The 24837-nt window shown below is 43.7% G+C and overlaps 1 protein-coding gene across 1 annotated transcript; it reads left to right on the plus strand.

Annotated features, from left to right (window-relative positions):
- Positions 1-5694: 5694 nt before the first annotated feature.
- On the plus strand, positions 5695-23601 carry LOC106612747 (uncharacterized). Its single transcript, XM_082955539.1, has 17 exons — positions 5695-6085; positions 7347-7421; positions 15850-16006; positions 16435-16494; positions 16586-16757; positions 16869-16905; positions 17013-17124; positions 17322-17509; positions 18311-18467; positions 18896-18955; positions 19047-19218; positions 19330-19366; positions 19478-21758; positions 21921-22885; positions 23004-23069; positions 23173-23248; positions 23372-23601. The coding sequence occupies exons 2-17, from the start codon at positions 7374-7376 to the stop codon at positions 23581-23583; spliced, it is 4800 nt and encodes a 1599-aa protein (XP_082811665.1). The 5' UTR covers positions 5695-6085; positions 7347-7373; the 3' UTR covers positions 23584-23601.
- The last annotated feature ends 1236 nt before the right edge of the window (positions 23602-24837 follow it).

Raw genomic sequence — 24837 nt, forward strand, 5'->3', positions numbered from 1 at the left:
CAACACCCTGTCGTTCTCCACTAACATCAAGGCGGTGACCCGATCCTGTAGGTTCATGCTCTACAACATTCGCAGAGTACGACCCTGCCTCACACAGGAAGCGGCGCAGGTCCTAATCCAGGCACTTGTCATCTCCCGTCTGGATTACTGCAACTCGCTGTTGGCTGGGCTCCCTGCCTGTGCCATTAAACCCCTACAACTCATCCAGAACGCCGCAGCCCGTCTGGTGTTCAACCTTCCCAAGTTCTCTCACGTCACCCCGCTCCTCCGCTCTCTCCACTGGCTTCCAGTTGAAGCTCGCATCCGCTACAAGACCATGGTGATTGCCTACGGAGCTGTGAAGGGAACGGCACCTCCATACCTTCAGGCTCTGATCAGGCCCTACACCCAAACAAGGGCACTGCGTTCATCCACCTCTGGCCTGCTGGCCCCCCTACCTCTGAGGAAGCACAGTTCCCGCTCAGCCCAGTCAAAACTGTTCGCTGCTCTGGCACCCCAATGGTGGAACAAGCTCCCTCACGACGCCAGGACAGCGGAGTCAATCACCACCTTCCGGAGACACCTGAAACCCCACCTCTTTAAGGAATACCTAGGATAGGATAAAGTAATCCTTCTAACCCCCCCCCCCCCCTTAAAAGATTTAGATGCACTATTGTAAAGTGGTTGTTCCACTGGATATCATAAGGTGAATGCACCAATTTGTAAGTCGCTCTGGATAAGAGCGTCTGCTAAATGACTTAAATGTAAATGTAAATGTAAATATCGCACTGAACAACCACAGACTGTTCCATAGTGATGCACAACATGTCAATGTTGTTCTGAAATTCCTCTCACCCTTCACACCATCATCAGTATGACCAGTAATTCCCCCAAAGATGCCTAACTTTTGTCTTTTCATTAGTCTAAATGGGTTTATTAATGAGTTCATAACACATGAGTGATACTGGACCAGAGTGAAACTGCATAACGTGAATGCCTTAGACTACTTCCTGCATTGCTTTGCAAAGAGCCTCATGGCTGTTGGCTGCCCAATCCATTCAGAGGAAGCCATTAGAACAAACGACTCTCGGGGGCAGCAAAGCAGACCGGGCATGACATTTACAAACCTAATCACCTCCCAGTCTCCTATGCAAGGACAAACCACACAGACTGTCTGCATACAAACACAATGAAGACAAGGTGAGGTGAGGGACTTCTACTGATATCCCCATGCAAGGTCCTTGTTTTATCCACAAGGCTTCTGGACAGGTCTAGAATGAGAGATTAGACAATGAGGAAACTCTTGAGGAAGAAAGCCAACATTCGTTTTGAAACAGAAACTTTCCCGATTCGCTTTACATACACTACCTGTTGCTTCCTGCCTCTCGACCAAACGCATCCACTCTGTTCTCCCTCACTCTCTCTCGCGCTCTTTGTCTTTCCCACTGGTGGCATCAGACACTGTTAATGATTATTACCATGTTCTGCTTCAGAGCCACCAGGCCACCACCTGACACCTGAGGGTGGGGAAAGGGGCTATTCCTCTTCGTCCCAGGGTAACCCAGTGAGCCTAGAGAAGAATGATGTCACCTCTCTCATGGCTATGTCACGTCCATTGTCCGGAGAGGACATAATCCCAGTAGCTGAAAACCTGATGTTACACCCGTGAGTCCTGCTCTTGCTATGAACCATTTATTGTCCAATAGAAGAAATAGAATCCTTGTATTTTTGTGGTCAGTCTACTAACCAAGGAATTGTATTGTTTGTGTATTCCAGAAGAAGGGTACATACACTACTGGTCAAGTTTTAGAACACCTACTCATTCAAGGGTTTTTCTTTATTTTTACTCTTTTCTACATACTACAATAATAGTGAAGACATCAACACTATGAAATAACACATATGGAATCATGTAGTAGCCAATATTGTATATTTGAGATTATTCAAATAGCCACCGTTTGCCTTGTTGACAGCTTTTAAGAATCTCAAAAATGTAATATATTCTGTTTAACACTTTTTGGTTTACATGATTCCATATGTGTTATTTCATAGTTTTGATGTCTTCACTACTATTCTACAATGTAGAAAATAGTAAAAAATAAAGAAAAACCCTTGAATGAGTCAGTGTTCAGTGACCGGTAGTGTATATTTTTCCCTTGTCATCTTGACAAAAACATATTTTGATATCAAACTACTTAGAAAGGATGTCACTTATGTTGTTGCTTTACGTTTCTCTTCCTAAGAACATGACCATAGACGACCTGCAGGAACAGTCAGTGAAGGCTATTGACTGGGTGGTCAGTGTAGTCAATTAAGTGGTTCTACCTGCTATAGCCTTGTACCAGAGATGACATCAGCACTGGGCAAGATGGATGACCTCTATAGCCAGAGAAGGGCAGGTAAGGCGGTTCTGAGGGAGATTGTGTTTCACTTCCGGGCTCAGGAGGTGAAGCCCAGGGTTGCCAGCTCCCTCTTGTCAGGGGTCAGGTAAGGAAAGGGTCAGGAGGTTTCTTAGGATAATCTCTGACAAGTTCCACCTGCTGCTGTGGCTGAATTTGGAGCCTAGGTTTAGGCTCCTGGGTGGGCATCCCCTGATGCGCCCCCCAGACATGGAGGATGAGCTCCAGAACAGGGCAGCTATAGTATGACCGTGGCTGTGATTCTGCACAACATCCAGCCCTTCGTGGAGAGCAATGAAGCAGGACCATCCTCCCCTGGGGCTTTTTCCCTTCAAGGCCTCTACACCACTGTTACTGATGACTTGTCACTGATGCTCTTCCAAGCTCCACACTGTCTCAAGGATGGACAGAGCAGGGATTGATGGTTGAGCACATTGGCTCAGCCATAAGTGAGGACACCTTGGACAACATCACAAGCACTCTGTTGTTCCAGAACATGGACTACAGCCCGGCTACCACGCCCTCAGAGGGAAGGGCCTCCTCCCATTAGTCTTCGACAACCCCAACACACTCTCCAGGAGACAATTTCTGTGACGGTAATGGACCATGCCCTCTTCACATCTGGATCGGAGAGCCAAAGTGAGTTCCTCTCCGCGGGGAGGGCTGGTCAGGTGGTCGGAATTATCGTTGACTAGCCTGGTTGCCTCTGCCTGGCTGAGAACAGCATCTCTGCAGAGTCGTTGGTTGACAAAGTGATAGTGGCTTGTAACATTATCATGGTTGTCCTTAGAAATGATTATACAGTGCAGAAAACAATTATTGAGGAGGAAGAGGAGGGCATGGAGACTACCCCTTGCTGGTACGTTGCCTGAACTACACCTTGGTAAAGGATGTTGCCAGTGAGCTTGAGGTCATGAGAGCTCATCCTCAGGTCACCCCAATCCAGTCCACCATTGGTGAGGCAGTGCTGGGGAGAACTAAGGTAGGGGATGCCCATAAAGCCTTCATTGAGGGGTCCCACCTGTCTTTGCAGGGAGAGCTGTGGAGGTACAGCAGGCCAGCAGCCCAGGTAGGGAGATGGACTCCCATCAGTCCTGTTTCAGCCCAGTCTGATACATTGGCTGCTGTATGTATCACATCACACACACACACACACACACACACACACACACACACACACACACACACACACACACACACACACACACACACACACACACACACATGCACCAACCCGTACTTCTCCTGAGTTGTTAGTAATGTGCTGATGACAATACTGAAGTTAGTGACCCATAGCAACACCATTAATCACACAATACACCCATCGTATGATTGTAATAAATATGCTATAGATTATGTCTCAGTCATGTTTTCATTGTAAAATATGAGCTAATCAACATACAGCATCCATGAGTGACAGCTGAAACAGATCAGTCTCCGTCCCACTCTCCCAGTCCATGACAGAGACTATGATTTATTTTCTTCTACCACCATCTAGTGGCTATTTAGTGTATGACGTTTCTAGAGTAGAGCCTGAATTATTAGATCAAATCAAATCAACAACAAAAATGTCACATGTGCCGAATACAACAATACCGTGAATGCTTACTTACAATCCCTTAACCAACAATAGGTTAAGGGCAGTAATAATCTAAGTATTAAAAAATGTATCATGATCAACATAAACGTGTGGCTAACCGGTTAAGACAGGGAACGTGCACAGGACAGTTGGGCCTGAATGGACATTGTGACGTAAAATGCCTCGCTTATGGAGGGAAATGTCCATACTGTAATCATTTTAGTTATTAAGCTAGCTAGTTGAGTAGACTGAGTCGGTGTAGGCTACCTTGACATTGATGTGCAAGACAAGCCATTGCGATGATGATATTTAGCAAGTATATACACTATATATACAAAAGTATGTGGACATTAGTGGTTTCAGCTATTTCAGCCACACCCGTTGCTGACAGGTGTAGAAAATCGAGCACACAGCCATGCAATCTCCATAGACAAACATTGGCAGTAGAATGGCCTTACTGAAGAGCTCAGTGACTTTCAACGTGTCACCGTCATATGATGCCATCTTTCCAACAAGTCAGTTCATCAAATTTATGCCCTGCTAAAGATGCCCCGGTCAACTGTATGTACTGTTATTGTGAAGTGGAAACATCTAGATGCAACAACGGCTCAGCCGCGAAGTGGTAGGTAACACAAGTTCACCGAACGGGACCGCAGAGTGCTGAAGAGAGTAGCGTGTAAAAATCGTCTTTCCTCGGTTGCAACGCTCACTACTGAGTTCCAAACTGCCTCTGGAAGCAACATCAGCATAAGAACTGTTCGTCAGAAGCTTTATGAAAGGGGTATCCATGGCCGAGCAGTCGCACATAAGCCTAAGATCACAATGCGCAATGCCAAGCGTCAGCTGGAATGGTGTTAAGCTTGCCGCCATTGGACTCTGGAGCAGTGGAAACGCGTTCTCTGGAGTGATGAATCACACTTCACCATCTGGCAGTCCAGCGGACGAATCTGGGTTTGGCAGATGCTAGAAGATTGCTACCTGCCCCAATGCATAGTGCCAACTGTAAAGTTTGGTGGAGGAGGAATAATGGTCAGGGGCTGTTTTTCATGGTTCTTAATGCTACAGCATACAATGACATTCTAGACGAAAATCTTAGCTAGCAGTCATCATCATGAATCAAGTTGACAATCTACTTGCAAATCCTTTTCAATCCTTGTCATATGAAGATAAATTATAGATAAAACATTTCGGTGCTCATCGGCCATTGGACATAAACATTTCACAACAAGTTTGAAATCTCAAATTCAATAAATAGGGGTTTGGAAGGAATCAATCACTAGCCTGGTATTCAGTGGAGAGTGTGTGTGGTCAAAGTGTGGATTTAATGGTCTCTTTTCCAAGCTTAAAAGGATAAACATTCACATGCAACACCATGGGCCAGAAAAGGTTGAAAACATTGGCCATGCTGTCAATCCAGCATGACTTCTGCCTTGTTCAAAACAACTGGAAACTCAGAAATCTCAGAGTTCAGTGAGTTCAAGACAACTAGGAACTAGAAAAAAACAAGCTCCGACTGGGAAAATATGTTTTGAACGGTCATCCAACTCGGAATTCCAAGTCGAGAACTCAGGCCTCTTTCAGATTTCACAGTTGTTTTGAAAGCACCATAAATCCAGCACAATAAGCACAGTACAGCACAATAAGTTGAGTCCAAAAATGTAATGTATGCTGCTGCATAAATGTTGTAATATTCCATGGAGATATGTATACTGTAGCTAAGAAAGTAATGCAGTGTATGTTGTGTAGTAAGCTGTTAGTAGCCCATGTGCCTCACCCTAATAATTTGGTATATTCCCCCTCATAATTTAGCCTAGTGTTCTGACTTGGTGGTGCACATGTAGCCTATAGACTGTTTTAGAGAAATGTCATCATAGAACATGGTTCTGAAAATAAAGCTCTGCTGTTGGAACAGCTTTATGTAGGCCCCTACCAGTTCGTGGGCATCGTTTGTCACGGTTATAGTGGAAGTAATGCATTGTTTCGTGTTGTGTAGTGGCTTTCCTGGCATGCATCAAAACCATATTTTTTTCCCCCCACCAACATTTACATGCTAAAATTGCCACCGGAACTTCCACACCCGGTTTCAGGGATGGCTAACTGGAAATTCCTTCGGTCTCCACTGAGTTGGGTAAATCAACTTTTAGTTTTTTTCCAACCATAATATTATTTGCGGAACAATCTTCAAAATCTTCTTAAATTTGATCAAAAAAACGATTATTAAGTACCTTCCCACTAGGCACACTGTTTGAATCAACGTCGTTTCCACGAAATTTCAATGTGTTTGCTTTCTTATGACGGTGTTTTCTTTCTGCATGCGTTTCGTAGCCTATTTCTATTTTGATGTATGTATTTCTGTCCCTTTCTGTAATTCAGGGCTAATCTGTAAAATACTAATTGGTTTCAGTATGACTCCCTGATAAAAAAATAAATAAAGGTTGTCCTACTATGAGTATTTCGAATTTACTTTGGATTAGACTCCGTGTGGAGATTCAACAGGTAGGCTATGCAACGCCAAGCCACCTATTATGGCACCTGAATGTTCCTGTTAAATATGTGTTGGCTTGAAAACAATAAAAAAAAAATGCATCAACTGGGAAATGTGAGAAAGGCAGTAGTTGAAACTAAGCGATGTTTGTGTTTTGACTTGTGCGACGCAGAACTAGAAATAGCCGTACCCGTAATAAAGCTATAGCCCGAGTGTGAAATCTTGGACTGAGCTCAAATTCAAATAATATTTTCCAGTGAGGGAGCTTTTCTTGTGGGGTCATTCACGATTCTTACAAAATACTGTAGGCTGGCAGAACAAGCATGTGTCAGCACTATGGAGAGCAGCGCTATGACTGGGCATTAAAAAAAGAACATAATCATCAACGCTGCTACCACTGTGCTGACCCGTACCTGATCGATTTGTAAAGAGATCTGAAATAGTTTACAACGTTTTAGACATGGAACATAATTTCCATTTATTTCTTAGGGTTTGAAAATATAGAGCTATTTCTCTTGATAATAATATGGTTAATAGATTTAATATGTGATTAAAAAGGCATTCATTTCCTTGGTAGGTAGGTGGATGAGGGGCGTGGTCTTGATGCGGAGTTGTACGTGACGCAATTATGTCAGACATTAAACGTCATAATGCAACCTATAGAGATCTTATTCATTTGTATTATAATTCCTAATTCTATGAAGCAACCTTCATGTAATGCCAGTTGTAGTTTAGTTTAATTTTGTAGACATGGCAGGCAAAAGCTGAATTGCTTTTTCTGTGCTTTGGAAAGGACCAAGGATGATGCACTTCTGTGTAAGTAATACAAAATATGGCGCCCATTCTACCCCTGCTTTGTGTTTTGTTGATTCCTCTATATCATTTGCCTGGGTTTAATTTACAGGTCTTGCTTGGATAAACTGCTGCAGAAATGGAGGAAAACTGTAACTCTAACAAATTACAGAGGCCCAAGCTCAAAGTAAGTCTCACTAACTTATTTATTAACTGTCAAAGGCTGCTTCATGTGCTGTAATGTATCTTGCCCTGTTGTGGGACAATTACGATGTTATAAGCACTCATGTAACTTCATATGGATGGAGTATGTGTAGTGGCAGTTCTAAAAATAAAAGCCAACTCTAAAAGGCAAAATACAGCTTGAGAGACTTGAAAGTTGCTGTTCAATTATTTATTACTCACAAGTTAATTGTCCATTGTCACACTGATCCAAGTTGGTAAATGGTAAAAAAAAAAAGCATTGTAATCCAGATGAGGTTATGCTATTCTAACAGGTGAACCAACAACAAGTCACACTAGATGTCATAATAAAAAATAAAAAGATTTCCATATACATACAGGTAACTGCCAAAATCACGGAAACACTTGAGTAAATGAAGGTGTATTGAAAGCTGATGTTTCCACACACTTGTGGCTCCTGAGTTAATTAAACAATTAACATCCCATCATGCTTGGGGTCATGTATAAAACGCTGGGCAGGCCATTATTTTGGCTACCATGGCTATGCCCCCATAGGATGACAATTCCTCCATCCACAGGGCACGAGTGGTCACTAAATTGTTTGATGAGCATGAAAACGATGTAAACCATATGCCATGGCTGTCTCAGTCACCAGATCTCAACCCAGTTTAACACTTATGGGAGATTCTGGAGTGGCGCCTGAGACAGCGTTTTCCACAATAAACAAAACATCCAATGATGGAATTTATTGTGGAAGAATGTTGTCGGATCCCTCCAATAGAGTTACACACATTTGTAGAATCTATGCCAAGGAGCATTGAAGCTGTTCTGGCTCATTGTGGCACAATGTACTATAAAGACACTTCATGTTAGTGTTTCCTTTATTTTTGGCAGACACCTGTATTAACCATAATAAGACAGTTTCCATACAATTCTATCCACAAGAAGTATTTATATTTTAAGTATACACAGTTGAAGTCGGAAGTTTACATACACTTAGGTTAGAGTCATTAAAACTAGTTTTTCAACCACTCCACAAATGTCTTCTTAACAGACTATAGTTTTGGCAAGTCGGTTAGGACATCTACTTTGTGCATGACACAAGTAATTTTTCCAACAATTGTTTACAGACAGATTATTTCACTTATAATTCACTGTATCACAATTCCAGTGAGTCAGAAGTTTACATACACTAAGTTTACTGGGCCTTGAAACAGCTTGGAAAATTCCAGAAAATGATGTCATGGCTTTAGAAGCTTCTGATAGGCTAATTGACATCATTTGAGTCAATTGGAGGTGTACCTGTGGATGTATTTCAAAGCCTACTTTCAAACTCAGTGCCTCTTTGCTTGACATCATGGGAAAATCAAAAGAAATCAGCCAAGACCTCAGAAAAAAAATTGTAGACCTCCACAAGTCTGGTTCATCCTGGGGAGCAATTTCCAAACGCCTGAAGGTACCACGTTGTCACGTCCTGACCATAGAAGCTTTTATTTTCTATGGTAGAGTAGGTCAGGGCGTGACGTGTTTTGTCTAGTTTAAATTTTCTCTGTTGTTATGTTCTAGTTTCTGTTTTTCTATGTTTTTTTGGGGGGGATGATCTCCAATTAGAGGTCATCGTTGTCTCTAATTGGGGATCATATTTAAGTAGATGTTTTTCCCAGTTGGGTTTGTGGGAGATTATTTTGAGTTTGTGTATGTTGCACCTCTTCGTCACGGTTTGTTGTTTTTGTTTATTAGTTTATTGTATGTCTTGCATAGTTTCACAGTTAAATAAAGATGTGGAACGACACACACGCTGCGCTTTGGTCCGCTCCTTCATACGACAATCGTGACACACGTTCTGTACAAACAATAGTACGCAAATATAAACACCATGGGACCACGCAGCCGTCATACTGCTCAGGAAGGAGACGCGTTCTGTCTCCTATAGATTAACGTACTTTGGTGCGAAAAGTGCAAATCAATCCCAGAACAACAGCAAAGGACCTTGTCAAGATGCTGGAGGAAACAGGTACAAAAGTATCTATATCCACAGTAAAAGGAGTCGACATAACCTGAAAGGCCGCTCAGCAAGGAAGAAGCCACTGCTCCAAAACCGCCATAAAAAAGCCAGACTACAGTTTGCAACTGCACATGGGGACAAAGATCGTACTTTTTGGAGAAATGTCCTCTGGTCTGATGAAACAAAAATTGAACTGTTTGGCCATAATGACCAGGGTCATGTTTGGAGGAAAAAGGGGGAACACCATCCCAACCGTGATGCACGGGGGTGGCAGCATCATGTTGTGGGGGTGCTTTGCTGCAGGAGCGACTGGTGCACTTTACAAAATAGATGGCATCATGAGGCAGGAAAATTATGTGGATATATTGAAGCAACATCTCAAGACATCAGTCAGGAAGTTAAAGCTTGGTTGCAAATGGGTCTTCCAAATGGACAAGACCCCAAGCATACTTCCAAAGTTGTGGCAAAATGGCTTAAGGACAACAAAGTCAAGGTATTGGAGTGGCCATCACAAAGCCCTGACCTCAATCCTATAGAAAAGTTGTGGGCAGAATTGAAAAAGCGTATGCGAGCAAGGAGGCCTATAAAACCTGACTCAGTTACACCAGCTCTGTCAGGAGGAATGGGCCAGAATTCACCCAACTTATTGTGGGAAGCTTGTGGAAGGCTACCTGAAACGTTTGACCAAAGTTAAACAATTTAAAGGCAATGCTACCAAATACTAATTGAGTGCATGTAAACTTCTGACCCACTGGGAATGTGATGAAAGAAATAAAAGCTGAAATAAATCCTTCTCTCTACTATTATTCTGACATTTCACATTCTTAAACTGAAGTGGTGATCCTAACTGACCTAAAACAGGGAATTGTTACTAGGATTAAATGTCAGGAATTGTGAAAAACTGAGTTTAAATGTATTTGCCTAAGGTGTTTGTAAACTTCCAACTTCAACTGTATTTCTATCCAATCATCAGTCAACCAAACAATTCCCATACATTTTATTTTCTATACACAAAATGGCTCTTACATCCCGGCCCCATTATTATTACGGCATGAGGCGAAACAATAAACACCGTAAGTTCAATAGAGCCAAAAAGAAAATGACATCATAAACATAATACACAAAACTTGAGTCCATGATGAGTGTCTCTCGTGTGTGTGTGCATGTGTTGATCTTCATGTAAACAGGTGCAAGTCACAGGAGGCTGCTGAAGGGAGGACTGCTCATAATAATGGCTGGAATGCAGTTAATGGAATGGTATCAAACCATGTGTTTGATATGTTCAATACCATTCCATTTATTCCATTCCAGCCATTACTATGAACCAGTCCTCCCCAATGAAGGTGCCACTGGCCGCCTGTGGTGCAAGTATGTGTGTTCTTGAGCTGAATGGTTAAGACTGGAACTGGTTTGTCAGGTCAGTAAGTCGTTGTTGTTGGTCAGTCTTAACAGGGTTTTTTTCAGTCAAGTGATTCAAAGTTGTAGTAAGTCTAGTTGTGTTCTTTGGTAACAGAATGGGTTAACTCATCTAGCATTTCCATCTTCTTCCATCTTTCATTGCTCTTCATCCTATTCTAAGTAGTCCCTTGTTTTACTTTAGGATTTGTTTTGTTCGTTGTGCTGTCCCTTCTGACAGTCACTTTTTTTTCTTTACTGTAGAGGTGCCACTGTCTCCACTGTCAGTGTGTGTGCTTTGGTTTACTGACTGTCCAGGGGCCAGTTTCCCAAAAGCATCTTAAGGCTAAGTTCATCATTAGAACCAGGAAACCAGGCCCTGGTTTGTTTCTTGGGTTGAACTGTGTTCAGTGTTTCTTTCAATCCCTTATCCAGCTGTAGAGGTGGGTTCTTGTTGATTTCAGTGTTGTCTGTGTTGAGTGAGGTGAGTTTAACTGGAGGATTCAGACGTTTCTCTTCAACCTCCTTGAGGGAGACTGAACCACTGCTCCAACCTTTACATTTCAAGAAGACCTCTTCTGTAAAACCTTAATCTGTAGGATTGATCACTTCAAGGTTACCTTGTCTCTGCAGTTTGACCACTGATGGTTCTCTGATTTCACTCACACTGTCACTGTTTGCAGCAAACATTGAATTTACAGGTAGAGGTTGTGACTCTGTTTTCGACGTCTTTTCCATGCACCTTTGAAGTCCCAGGGCACTGTCAGTGGGAGGGTGCTCTTTGTCCAAGGATATGTCCTTGGTTTCTTCTGCCTCAGTAATGTAGGTCAAAACAGCTTGGACGCTGCACTTTGTCTCCACTACGATATGATATATTTTATTGTCCTTTTACAAGGAAATTCATTTTGTGAAGTCAGCATAAAAATACACAAACACAACACACTTTAGTACAGAAAACTGTAAAGTTAGTACACAAGTCACACATATTCAAAGTCTCTGCGGCCTAAAGTCCGACCATGTATTGGGCCTGCATCTGTCCTATGTCCCACTGTTCAGCAGTCTGATGGCTGCCAGAGTGAAACTTGCCCTGCTCCTACTCTTGCTGAACAGTGAGACCTTATCTATTTCCAGAGGGCAGCAGCTCAAAACATTGGGCAAGATTGTGTGTGGGGCCCTCATAGAGGGCCTCAAGCCCCCTGCACTGCAGCCCACAGAGATTGGACCCAAGGTTCACAGTCCAGCCTGAGAATAACCTTGTTAGCCACTGAGAGCCCCCCACACCAGGCTAGGAACCAGAAAGTCATCACCCTCTCTGTATGACAGGTGTAGTAGTTGGAGAGTATCCGGCTGTTGACATTCAGTTGTCTCAGTCTGTGCAGGAGGTACAGTTGTTGCTGGAATTTGTTGATGTTTTGTCATTAAGAGTGTGCTGTCCATGATGGTTCTCAGGTACTTAAAACTCCCCACTCTCTCTACCTGTTCACCACCCAGGACTCACTGGCTCACTGGGTCTGCCTTCCTCCATAAATCAATGAGCAGTTATTTAGTTTTGTTGATGTTGAGTGTGAGGTAGTTGTTATTACTCCAGTCATGAACCCTGTTTAATTCTGTTTGGAAACTAGGGACCTTTCCTTTTCTCTCCCCCCTCTCAGGAGAGTCATGGGGGGCTTGTTAAGATCAGTAACCATTCTGTCATTACCAAACACATCTGGCTCATTCAGTTTCTGTAAAGGTTCTGTACATAAACTTGCAGAGCTTACTATTGAAGAAAAGCATGTTTGTGGACAACCGTGTTTGAGTGTGACGCCTTCACCTGGACTGGAAAGGTAGAGTGTGAATGTCAGGACTGTCACCGGCCCCAGTATGACCAGGTGGTGTCTCCAGTGAGACCAGAGCACTGCTCAGTCGCTGATGTTTCTTTTGTCTCTGTATCTTCTCCATCTGCTTTCTTGTAGTCTTTACTTTCAATGTGCATCTCTGGGCATGACTTGGTTCCATGATCTTCTAAGCAGAGAAAACAGGAAATGTGGATTTTGGATGTGGTGTGGAAATGTTTAGTCAGGTTAGCTTGTGAGCTGATGTTTCTGGCATCTTTGTTTCCTTTATGTATTTCTTGATCCCTTTTCTTGTCTCATTTCCTTGATTTTTGCTGCTGTGGCTGCAATTTTGGTTTCCAATGCCAACTTATTTTTTTCTAGCTAGCAATTCATCTTGCTCCTTTCCCAGTGCATTTTTTTCCTTTATGTTAGTGGCACATGCCACGAGAGATGCGCTTTCAGCTTCAGCTTGAGGTTTTAGGTCAGAGATCGAAGTAGCTGATGACCTTCTACTGGTAAAACTCCTTCCGCTTGACTAAGTCAAGCTAGGCAGATACCACTTGGAATGACCATCATGCTCCTTGTTCTCCTCACACAGTAGTTGATGTATTGATGATGCTTTGTCAGTTATGCCGTCCTATCTTTCAGATACATATTTGCGATTCAGTTTCAATGATGCAATTTCAAAGTTTAAGTTTGCACACAAACAATGTGCATAAAACATTTTGCAAACTGTTTCCACATTTCAACTTCATGAACAACCTGTTGGCAATCATGACTTGAGTTAAAGTTTCACCTTATGCAGAGCTTGTCCATCCCATAGAATTAGGAATTAAAATGGACATGAACTTTCTTTTGAAAGTCCAAATGTCAGCCATGTTGGTCAGGGAGTTGATCTACCATGGTTTGTCAATGCTGTTATAAGATAGTGTAAAACAATGAATGTGAAGAATTTATCTGCACTGTATGTGTGTTCGCTAGCTAGCCAGACAGTTTTAGAGAAATTATTCCATAATTTTTTCTAATAAACTGGCAACATTCCATTCAAACAATGCAGTCAATCCACAGCCATACACTGGCTCCAATCAGTTGATGATAGGAATTAGACAAGTTGTAAACGCAACAAGTACTGATATTGCATCCTAACAGCACTCACAGCTTTCCAAGAAAACAAAATCTGAGACATTTATGGTCTGTTTACATATATTTTAGAGACTATTTATACAGAAAATGTGTATAATACCTGTATAAACTGTATTTGTAATTATATTACAATATTTTAGGTTGACTATAATTCTATTACACAATTTCTGATACATCACATGCCTTACTTGTATTTTCCTGCATAGGTAAAAACAGGAAACGCCTCACCTATGCCTTTACTGCCATTCATTCCAAATATACTGGTTTTCGATTTCTCCCTGACCGAGATGGCTACCATTTTCGATCCATTATTGGGCTTTGAGGGTGTATGGCATATGCCCCTCTAGTAATTTAATAGGATCTCTATGGTCCTTCCATTCATTTCGCACATGGGACGAGGCATTCGAAGCACAGCATAGCATAGAGCGAGGGACGCAGACAGAGGAGCGGCGCGCATTTTTAAAAGCGCCCAAGATCTTCTCCATATTTCTACAAACAAACTTCCACTTCACTTTAGTGTTTCCAATAGCAATTCAGAGCGATATAATGTCTATTATTTGACAGTTCGCGTGAATCCATAGAAAGCAATCTGTTCCACAACGATCAACAGACAGCAGTCTTCCAACATTCAATTTTCACATGATCCGACAGACTGACATGAAGACACATTCCACAGCACTCCTAGCACAATCCACTCCACAACCAATTCTACCATGTCCACAATTCAAAGTTCCAATATGCAATATTGCACATTCAAAATGAAGCCACAAAATTCACTGCATGATTCAACAAGGTTCCAATATGGAACTCATTCAGTATTTCCACTACTTCACGGCAATTCCATAGTTTAGCAATTCGACAATATGCGATGCATTCAAATATTATGCATTAAACCACTTAATGGCAATTTCACAAAGTTCTAAGTATCTTTGCATCATTCAATAGGCTATTGCGCACGAAGCCTATCTTCACAGCAATTCCATTTTTCAATATTCCACAGTTTCAATATGCAATGCGTTAAATAGGCTGGGCCTCTCTCACCGTATTCCAAGCACATTGCATTCCAATGTTCCAGTTCTATTTTTATCCAATGCAGTCCTAACATTAGCAGGGGAATATTTTTATTCACTTCAATCGAAACAGAGCGTTGCATTGCCCAATTCCATTTGATACCGTACCGGTGTCAAGACAGTTTTTTACTAATGCAGTGGCGGTTCCAAAAATGTAAAAAGCCACTTCTATAGACGCCAAAATACATGTTTGTTCCATACGCGTTTCCATTGAGACGTGAGAGTAGGTCTAACTGTTGCAGTTAAATTATATGTATTACTCACAAATTAATTTTTCATAATTTGTCACACAGATTTCAGGTTGGTAACTGGTCAAAAAAACTGTAATCCAGATGAGGTTCAACAGGTTCCAAGTGATATGTGTGGCGAAAATGTAAAATCCCAAAAGGTAAAAAAAAAAAAGATAAAGTAGCAGGTAAATAAAATCCGAATGAAACGGTAGAAAACTGGGTTGTAATCATTAGTCCAAACAGTTGCGTTTTGCAACAAAAACTAGAGTTTCTATAGGTTCTATAGGTTCCTCCCTGTTTCGTTGCGTTTGCTTCCGTTTAAGAAACGTTTTGCAACAGAATCAGCATAATGGATATCCCCATGTTTCTCAACATGGCATCTTCCAGTTCCTATCAGGCTTCAAATACCTGTCCTAATTAGCTCAACTGATGCCTTCTTTACCCATAACCCTTTATGTTGTTCTAAAAGGTGAACCAACAGCAGGCCCCTAGGTGTCATAAAAAAATATATAATATATAATAAGACAGTTACCATAATAGGTTTCTATACAATTATATGCTAATGATATATATGGGACTAAGCCCAAGCCCCACCCACATACAGTTTTGTTTAAAATAGTAGCCCAGGGCTAAGTTAGAACCCATGACAAAGTGTGAGTTCTGATTCTAATTCTATGGTTAGAGCCTCTTGTCACTTGGTATTATCATGTCTTTGGTGAAAGTGTTGGTAACTATGGTGATATGATTTTCTTACTGTTGTTGTTATTCTCAGGGCTTTGTGCCAAAGCCTCCAGGTGGCCCCAGACCGAGCTGCAAGGCAAAGACAGGGAGGGAGTTGAGGGGGACAGCTGAGGCAACCAAGGTTAGAGGGCAGAGGACTGCTGGAGTCTGCTCAGCGCTACCCCCTCTGTCAGCCAACACTAGTTACAGTGAGTACTGATCAGGAATTCCAGTCTTCCAAATGGTTACATTTTGAAAGAGAACAATCCGACTCATAAGTATTTTACTGGTTTGTGACCCACTGACACCGCCCCGGGCAGACGGAATAAGGCAGAACAAGAGTTAACACACACAGGGAACTTAATTCCCACACAGGAAAAATATGAACATGGGGATGTACATGGGGATAGTCTGATTGGCTGAAGCCACGAGCTGGAGGTGGTGATATCTCTCACACAAGGGGGGGAGCTAGACAACATGGGGCCAGCCAGACATAAACAAATAACACACACGCTGAAAATGAGTCCCACAGCGCCCTTGGCAGGGGGATTCTTTAACAGATTTTGTTGGTAGAATTCTTAAAGATTCTATCCTGTATGGATCCACCATTCACATCTCTTTTCTTCTCTTTATGTAGACGTTCTTCCACCTATCAAACGCATCGCTTCAGTAACAGTCACAACGCTAAAGACTACCGGTGGGTGACACAGTAGATAGATCAACATTCTTTCCTATGGGATAGCCTGATTTGCTGGTATTTTTATGAATATGACCATGTTCTGCTTCAGAGCCACCAGGCCGCCAGCTGACACCTGAGGGTGGGGAAAGGGGCTATTCCTCTTCGTCCCAGGGTAACCCAGTGAGCCTAGAGAAGAATGATGTCACCTCTCTCATGGCTATGTCACGTCCATTGTCCGGAGAGGACATAATCCCAGTAGCTGAAAACCTGATGTTACACCCGTGAGTCCTGTTCTTGCTATGAACCATTTATTGTCCAATAGAAGAAATAGAATCCTTGTGTTTTTGTGGTCAGTCTACTAACCAAGGAATTGTATTGTTTGTGTATTCCAGTCAGCAGAGGTTGATTAAGAAAGTGCTTAGAAAAAGGGTAAATATATTTGTTTCCTTGTACACTGTCATCTTGACAAAACATATTTTGACATCCAACTACTTAGAAAGGATGTAATTTGCATTTTTTTCACCTCCCTACAACAGGACCACCAGGATGCAGTAGGAGCCATCTGCCAGGTCCTGATTACCAGGGTGCAAGACATCCTCCAGAAGACCTGCTATAACCCTAAAAATGCCAGGGACATCATCCAGAAAGGCAGGCTATATTTATAAGCTGTTTCACATATTACATGTCCCAATTCTGGACTGTAATACCAAGCTGTAACTTTGGAGACGTAGGCCAGATTTGGGCCATAATACATTTACTGTCTGATAAGATATTCCATAGTGCTGAGCATAAACAAAGAACATTTTAGCTTCAAAACAGTTTTAAGTGTGACTATGTTTTCTTAGGATTGGATTCTGGGGCGAGGGCCAAGGTTCCTGACGTCACCAATGAGGAGGGCTGTGTAGGGAGTCCCACTCTGGTGGTAGACCAACCATCATGTCAGTTGGAGAGGATCTTCAGCCACTCCCTACTAGCTGGGCCCTCCACCTCAGCCAAGGCGGCATTGGGAGCCCCTGCCTATAAGGTGGAGGAGGTGAGAATTGCGTTTCCATATGGCCCAGAGGCAGGACTTGCTGGAGAAGACTCCCTCCATCCTGCAGGGTGATATCCTGGCTAAGGAGCACATTCAGCCACGCAGCCCACAGGGCGACTGTAATCAACTTAGATGAAATGGAGGAAAACTCTAAATCTAAGAATTTACAGAGAACAAAGCTCAAGTCTCACTAACTTGATTATTAACTGTAAAATGTTGTTAATGTGCAGTAATGTCTCTTGCCCTGTTGTGGGACAATCAGGATCATTATAAGCACTCATGTACTGTAGCTTCATATGGATTGATTATAAATGATTTCCTCTACTCAAGACTGAGACCCGTTTGACCTCCCAGGCGCTCCAGCGTACTCCCTTCCCAGACCCTGGAGTCAGTGAACTGAAGCTTTCAGCTGGGGTTCCAGATGTGGTGTGTGAGAGGCAGCGGCCCTCAAAGAACAACCCCCTGCACCCCCAACCCCCTGAACCTCTAACCTTCATGCTTCTTCTAATCTCCATGGGATAATCCCACGTCCATTTAGATTGGTTCTTTGGTTAATAGGACAGTAGGACAGTGCTGTCAGGGATATGCTTATGATATATATGGGACTAAGCCTAAGCCCCACACACATACAGTTTTGTTTAAAATAGTAGCCCAGGGCTAAGTTAGAACCCATGACAAAGTGTGAGTTCTGATTCTAATTCTATGGTTAGAGCCTCTTGTCACTTGGTATTATCATGTCTATGGTATTAGTGTTGGTTACTATGGTGATATGATTTTCCTACTTGTTGTTGTTATTCTCAGGGCTTTGTGCCTAAGCCTCCAGGTGGCCCCAGACCGAGCTGCAAGGCAAAGACAGGGAGGGAGTTGAGGGGGACAGCTGAGGCAACCAAGGTTAGAGGGCAGAGGACTGCTGGAGTCTGCTCAGCGCTACCCCCTCTGTCAGCCAACACTAGTTACAGTGAGTACTGATCAGGAATTCCAGTCTTCCAAATGGTTACATTTTGAAAGAGAACAATCCGACTCATAAGTATTTTACTGGTTTGTGACCCACTGACACCGCCCCGGGCAGACGGAATAAGGCAGAACAAGAGTTAACACACACAGGGAACTTAATTCCCACACAGGAAAAATATGAACATGGGGATGTACATGGGGATAGTCTGATTGGCTGAAGCCACGAGCTGGAGGTGGTGATATCTCTCACACAAGGGGGGGAGCTAGACAACATGGGGCCAGCCAGACATAAACAAATAACACACACGCTGAAAATGAGTCCCACAGCGCCCTTGGCAGGGGGATTCTTTAACAGATTTTGTTGGTAGAATTCTTAAAGATTCTATCCTGTATGGATCCACCATTCACATCTCTTTTCTTCTCTTTATGTAGACGTTCTTCCACCTATCAAACGCATCGCTTCAGTAACAGTCACAACGCTAAAGACTACCGGTGGGTGACACAGTAGATAGATCAACATTCTTTCCTATGGGATAGCCTGATTTGCTGGTATTTTTATGAATATGACCATGTTCTGCTTCAGAGCCACCAGGCCGCCAGCTGACACCTGAGGGTGGGGAAAGGGGCTATTCCTCTTCGTCCCAGGGTAACCCAGTGAGCCTAGAGAAGAATGATGTCACCTCTCTCATGGCTATGTCACGTCCATTGTCCGGAGAGGACATAATCCCAGTAGCTGAAAACCTGATGTTACACCCGTGTGTCCTGCTCTTGCTATGAACCATTTATTGTCCAATAGAAGAAATAGAATCCTTGTGTTTTTGTGGTCAGTCTACTAACCAAGGAATTGTATTGTTTGTGTATTCCAGTCAGCAGAGGTTGATTAAGAAAGTGCTTAGAAAAAGGGTAAATATATTTGTTTCCTTGTACACTGTCATCTTGACAAAACATATTTTGATATCAAACTACTTAGAAAGGATGTCACTTATGTTGTTGCTTTACGTTTCTCTTCCTAAGAACATGACCATAGACGACCTGCAGGAACGGTCAGTGAAGGCTATTGACTGGGTGGTCATTGTAGTCAATGAGGTGGTTCTCCCGGCCATAGCCTTGTACCAGACGTCCATAGATGACGTCTGCATTGGGCAAGATGAACGACCTCTCTCATCAGTGTCCCTTGGGGAATCTGTTACCTCTGGTAACACCAGCCCTAGCCAGGGAAGTGCAGATAAGGATATTGTATGTTTCACTCCTAGGTTCAGAAGGGGAAGCCCAGGGTTGCCTCCCCCCTCCTCGCAAGGGTCAGGTAAAAAACAGGTCAGAGGGGTTCTTAGGATAATCGCTAAAAAGTTCCACCTGCTGCTGAAGCTTAACTTGGAGCCTAGGTGTAGGCTTATGGGCCGGCATCTCCCAACACTCCCCTCAGACATGGAGGATGAGCTCCAGAATAGGGCATCTATGACTGTGGCTGTGATTCTGCACAATGTCCAGCTCTTCATGGAGAGTGATGAAGCTGGACCATCCTCCCCTGGGGCTTTGTCCCTTCAAGGCCTTTACACCTCTGTCACTGATTACTTGGTATCCAGAATGTCCATGATGTCCTCCATGATGTTCTGGAGCGCATGTAAGAAAGCCAAGGAGAAGCTCCATGTTCTAACTTCAGGGGGTGACTGCAGAATTTCTGGAGCATCAAGTTTCAACATATCAGAGTTGGCAGTCAACGTTTGTCAGGAGATAAAGGATGCAGCAAGCAAGGATCTTTCCTTCTCTGGTGCTGTAAATAGCTTCCCAGAGGAGAGAATGGCAACCAGGAAGATGGGAGGTCTCATATTTGAGAGAGTTGAAGTCCCTGATGCTCTTCCAAGCTTCACGCCATCTCAAGGATGGACAGAGCAGGGATGGATGGTTGAGCACATTGGCTCAGCCATAAGTGAGGACACCTTGGACAACATCACAAGCACTCCGTTGTTCCAGAACATGGACTACAGCCCGGCTACCACGCCCTCAGAGGGAAGGGCCTCAACCCTGCACACTCTACAGGACACCATAACTCAGACAGTCATGGACCATGCCCTCTTCACATCTGGATTGGTGAGCCAAAGGGAGTTCCTCTCCAAAGAGAAGGAACTGGAGCTGGTCAGGGTGGTCATTGGAATTCTCATTGACCAGAGTGGTGCCCTTCACTGGGATAAGACCCGCATCGCTGCTGAGTCGTTGGTTGACAAATTGATAGTGGCCTGTAACATTGTCATGGTTATCCTAAGAAATTACTATACAGCCCACGACACAATTATTAAAGAGGATGAGGGCATGCAGGAGCTCCTGGACCCCAACATCGATGGCTACCCCCTGCTGGTACAGTGCCTGAGCCACACCTTAGTGGGAGATGTGGCCTGCGAGCTGGAGGTCATGAGGGCTCAGCCTCAGGTCAGCCCAATCTCGTCCACTATTATTGAAGCAGAGCTGGGGAGGGCTAAGGGAAGGGACTCCCATGAAGCCTTCAGTGAGGAGTCCCCCCCTATCATCACGCAGAGGCCTGTGGAGGTGCAGCAGGCCAGCAGCCCTGCTAAGAAAATGAACGATACACAGCCTCCCATCAGTCCCATTTTAGCCAGGTCTGAGCTTGACAGTAACAGCAGTGGCAGAAGAAGCCAGAACTTAGACAGAGATGCAGGCGTTACAGCCGATAACATCTTTGATGTCATTGTCAGGCTGGTCTATGCTGACAGTATCAGTGCAGATGATTGCGGGTTGTACAATCCTGCAGCTACGCCCCTGGGACAGATCCTGGCCTCAAGTAGGCTTTGTAACAGGATCTTCCGGGGTAAGATCTATTTATTTTCTAAAGAGATGATCTGCCGGGTGTACCAGTTGCTCCTGGACACCAAGATGGGCCGGGTGCCAGCATGCCGAAAAAGCAGGTCGGAGCCTGTTCTCAAAGAAATGGCTGCCAACCCCAGGCTCTCCAAAAAGTTCTTCACGGACCTGATCTATTTTATCATACAGCGGGCAATGAAGAATCTGGTGGAAAACTTATTGGGCCTGCCACACACCCCAACAGAAGAAGCACTACGGTTGAATGACAACTTGCTAACCTCATCCAGTGATGAGTCACTGCATAGCGACAACACCTTGTCGTGTGGGGTGTGGGGCTCTCTGGTGAGGGAGAGCTCTCTGGACATGCACTCCTCCAGCTCTTTAAACCAGGACCACTGGGAGGCAGTAGGGGCCATCTGCCAGGTCCTGAGCACCAGGGTGGAAGACAACCCTAAGAAAGCCAGGGACATCATCCAGAAAGGTAAGCTACATTTATAAGCTTCACATATTACATGTCCCAATTCTGGACTGTAATACCAAGTTGTAACTTTGGAGACGTAGGCCAGATTTGCTGTCTGGGCATATCCTTCATAGTGCTAAATATAAACAAATAACTTTTTAGCTTCAAACCCTGTTTTCTTAGGATTGGATTCTGGGGCTAAGGCCAAGGTCCCTGAAGTCACCAACGAGGAGTTCTGTGTAGAGAGTCCCACTCCAGTGGTGGACCAACCCTCACATCAGCTGGAGAGGATCTTCAGCCACTCCCTACTGTCTGGGCCCTCCAGCTCAGCCAATGCAGCATTGGGAGCCCCTGCCCAAAAGGTGGAGGAAGTGAGAATTGCTTCTCCATATAGCCGAGAGGCCAGGCAGGACTTGCTGGAGAAAGCTCCCTCCATCCTGCAGGAAGAGAGCCTGGCTAAGGAGGACATTCAGCCACGCTTGGCCCACGGGGTGACTTTCATCAACTCAGAGACCCTCAGAGACATTGTGCAGGGGATCATGGGTCACCTGACATTCATTGAATCACTCCCAGCTGGGAGTGTGAAGGCTCCTTTCCAGCTCCAGTCGATGCTCTTCGACAACATACGGCATGTTCTGAAGTATATGGCCGGCATTGTCGTTGTATTCAGCCAACAGGAGAGCATTCAGTTTAGGGGTGATGATGCAGTGGCCGCCATTGTGGAGGCTTCTGCTGAAAGACTATCACTAGAGACAGAGGCAAACAGTGCCCAAATGCACAAAAGTTGTGAGATTGCCATTCAATGCATGGCTGAGACCATCGCATGCAGCATTTGTGATCACGCTGAGCTCTGGAAGTGGGAGGCCAGGAGCTCTGGAAGTGGGAGTGACAGCACTGTCTCTGAGGAGCTCCTAGACAACAGGGAAGCCCTGGAGGCTCCAGCAGAGACGGCTGAAGACGACACTGGCTCAGAGAAGACCAGTGTCAGATCAGAGATCTTTGAAGACGATGCTTGCTCAGAGAAAACCAGTGTCAGATCAGAGGTCTTTAAAGACTATGGTGGTTTGGAGACAGACCACCACATGGCCGACCAGTCAGTGGAGACCAACCAGTGTCTACTCAGGGCTGTACAGAGTGCCTTCTCACAGGTAAGGAGAGAGTCAGATACCTGAACCAAGAATCAGTAGGTCATTTAGTTATTGGGAGTGTTTGATTGTGATGCATTGACTCATATCTGTTTCTTGCTGCTTTCATTCTCAAACCAAGAAGGTGAATGAAGAGGCGGTGGAGACAGGACCCGAGACAACAGGAAAGGGGAAAAACGAAAAGAAGGTGAAGGGCTTTATTTGACTCTTATTTTCTTGGGGAATATTAAGGCCACATGTAATGTAACAGGCGAGTGTCATTTACATTGTTTGGTTTGTTTTATTCACAGAAATCCTCTAAGAACAAAGGAGAAATAGAGGGAAAGAAACCATGTAACAGCAGAGTGGCTCCCCTTGGCTCTGATGGTAAGAGTTGTAATATTGTTTTCTGTCAAAATATCCATCTGTGTTCAAAATGAGGCTATTTCCCTAAATAAATACTATTGTAATGTAGTGATTAGGTCATGTGATGTCTCCTGTTCTCTGTAGTCTGTTCAGGTGCAGTGGCTGCAGATGAGAAAAGGAAGAAACCATCTCTCCTCCAGCGCATCTTCAATACCTTTGCTAGGATCTTTTGCTACTCCTGCAAGAAAAATAGTAGATTATTTCCCTCTAATGGAGTGAGAGCTGTGCCTGCACAACTTTTTAAGGCATCACCTCAACTCCCGTTACCAGTCCCTCTGCTTACAGTCCTACAATAAAACAGGTTTTTGCATTTATCTTGTGTTGTTTTTAGCTCCTTATCTAAAGATGAGTGATGATATCACAGCCTTATCAACTGTTCATTTAAGTGTAGTTCAACTCTTTCACTATTCCCGTGGTAATGGAACAACACATTTCAACACTGTAAAACAACACATTTCACAGCATCTTTCCAGTTTGTGATAATAACATATATTATTTTTGTTATCCTTGTTTATGTCATTTGAGTGGAAATCAATACTTGTGTTGTGTTGCTGAGAGCATGTGAAGGCAAACTGTGAATGACAGGTAGAGTGGATTTTGGTGTTACATCAGGGAAAGAAACATCGGCTCAGCTGACAGATGGAACACAGCCTCAGCCTCCAGGCCCTGTTGCCTTGCCAACCCCATCCAGTACTGATACAGAGGGGGCTATGTATAAAACCTGGCTGCGCCAATGTAAATATAGGTTAGGGGAGAGTGGGGTAAGTTGAGCCAAAGGGTTAGTTGAGCCACCCCTGGATGAGCTGTGGGGGCTAATATAGTCTAAATGTTTGCCTTGGGGTAAGCTGAGCCAATGGCCACCATACCCCATACAAATGATTACATTTTGTCCGTTTTATTTATAATTTGCAAAGTATTTTTGCAATGCATCACGTATATGAACTCAAGATTTATATTGTTTCAGAGCAGACATCATCATTCCCTGTGTATACAAATATAAAACAAGCAGGGGTCTAGCCCCCTTGAGGTTCTTGAGAGAGCAGCCAAGGAAGTGAGAGAGGGAAAGAAGTCCATTCAAGCAGCAGCAAGGGATGAAAAATAGACTGAAGAGATACATTGCCAAAACAAAAAACATGTACCTGTGCATAAGAGCACTATAGAGTAGCAGAGGCACACAATGTCTCATCTCATGACATGGAGTCTGAGCTTGCTAAATACACTGCTCCAAAAAATAAAGGGAACACTAAAATAACACATCCTAGATCTGAATGAATGAAATAATCTTATTAAATACTTTTTTCTTTACATAGTTGAACGTGCTGACAACAAAATCACACAAAAATAATCAATGGAAATCCGATTTATCAACCCATGGAGGTCTGGATTTGGAGTCACACAAAATTAAAGTGGAAAACCACACTACAGGCTGATCCAACTTTGATGTAATGTCCTTAAAACAAGTCAAAATGAGGCTCAGTAGTGTGTGTGGCCTCCACGTGCCTGTATGACCTCCCTACAACGCCTGGGCATGCTCCTGATGAGGTGGCGGA

Source organism: Salmo salar, chromosome 09 (genome assembly GCF_965601325.2).
Source record: "Salmo salar chromosome 09, fSalSal1, whole genome shotgun sequence".
Taxonomy (NCBI): domain Eukaryota; kingdom Metazoa; phylum Chordata; class Actinopteri; order Salmoniformes; family Salmonidae; genus Salmo; species Salmo salar.

What these genes read in the sequence shown, in the direction of transcription:
- LOC106612747 (XM_082955539.1), top strand. Translation starts at nt 7,374, where the DNA reads ATGGAGGAAAACTGTAACTCTAACAAATTACAGAGGCCCAAGCTCAAA. An exon ending in GTCAGCCAACACTAGTTACA is followed by an intron (nt 18,468 to 18,895) that starts GTGAGTACTGAT and finishes CTCTTTATGTAG; the next exon opens with ACGTTCTTCCACCTATCAAA. An exon ending in TACAGAGTGCCTTCTCACAG is followed by an intron (nt 22,886 to 23,003) that starts GTAAGGAGAGAG and finishes TCTCAAACCAAG; the next exon opens with AAGGTGAATGAAGAGGCGGT.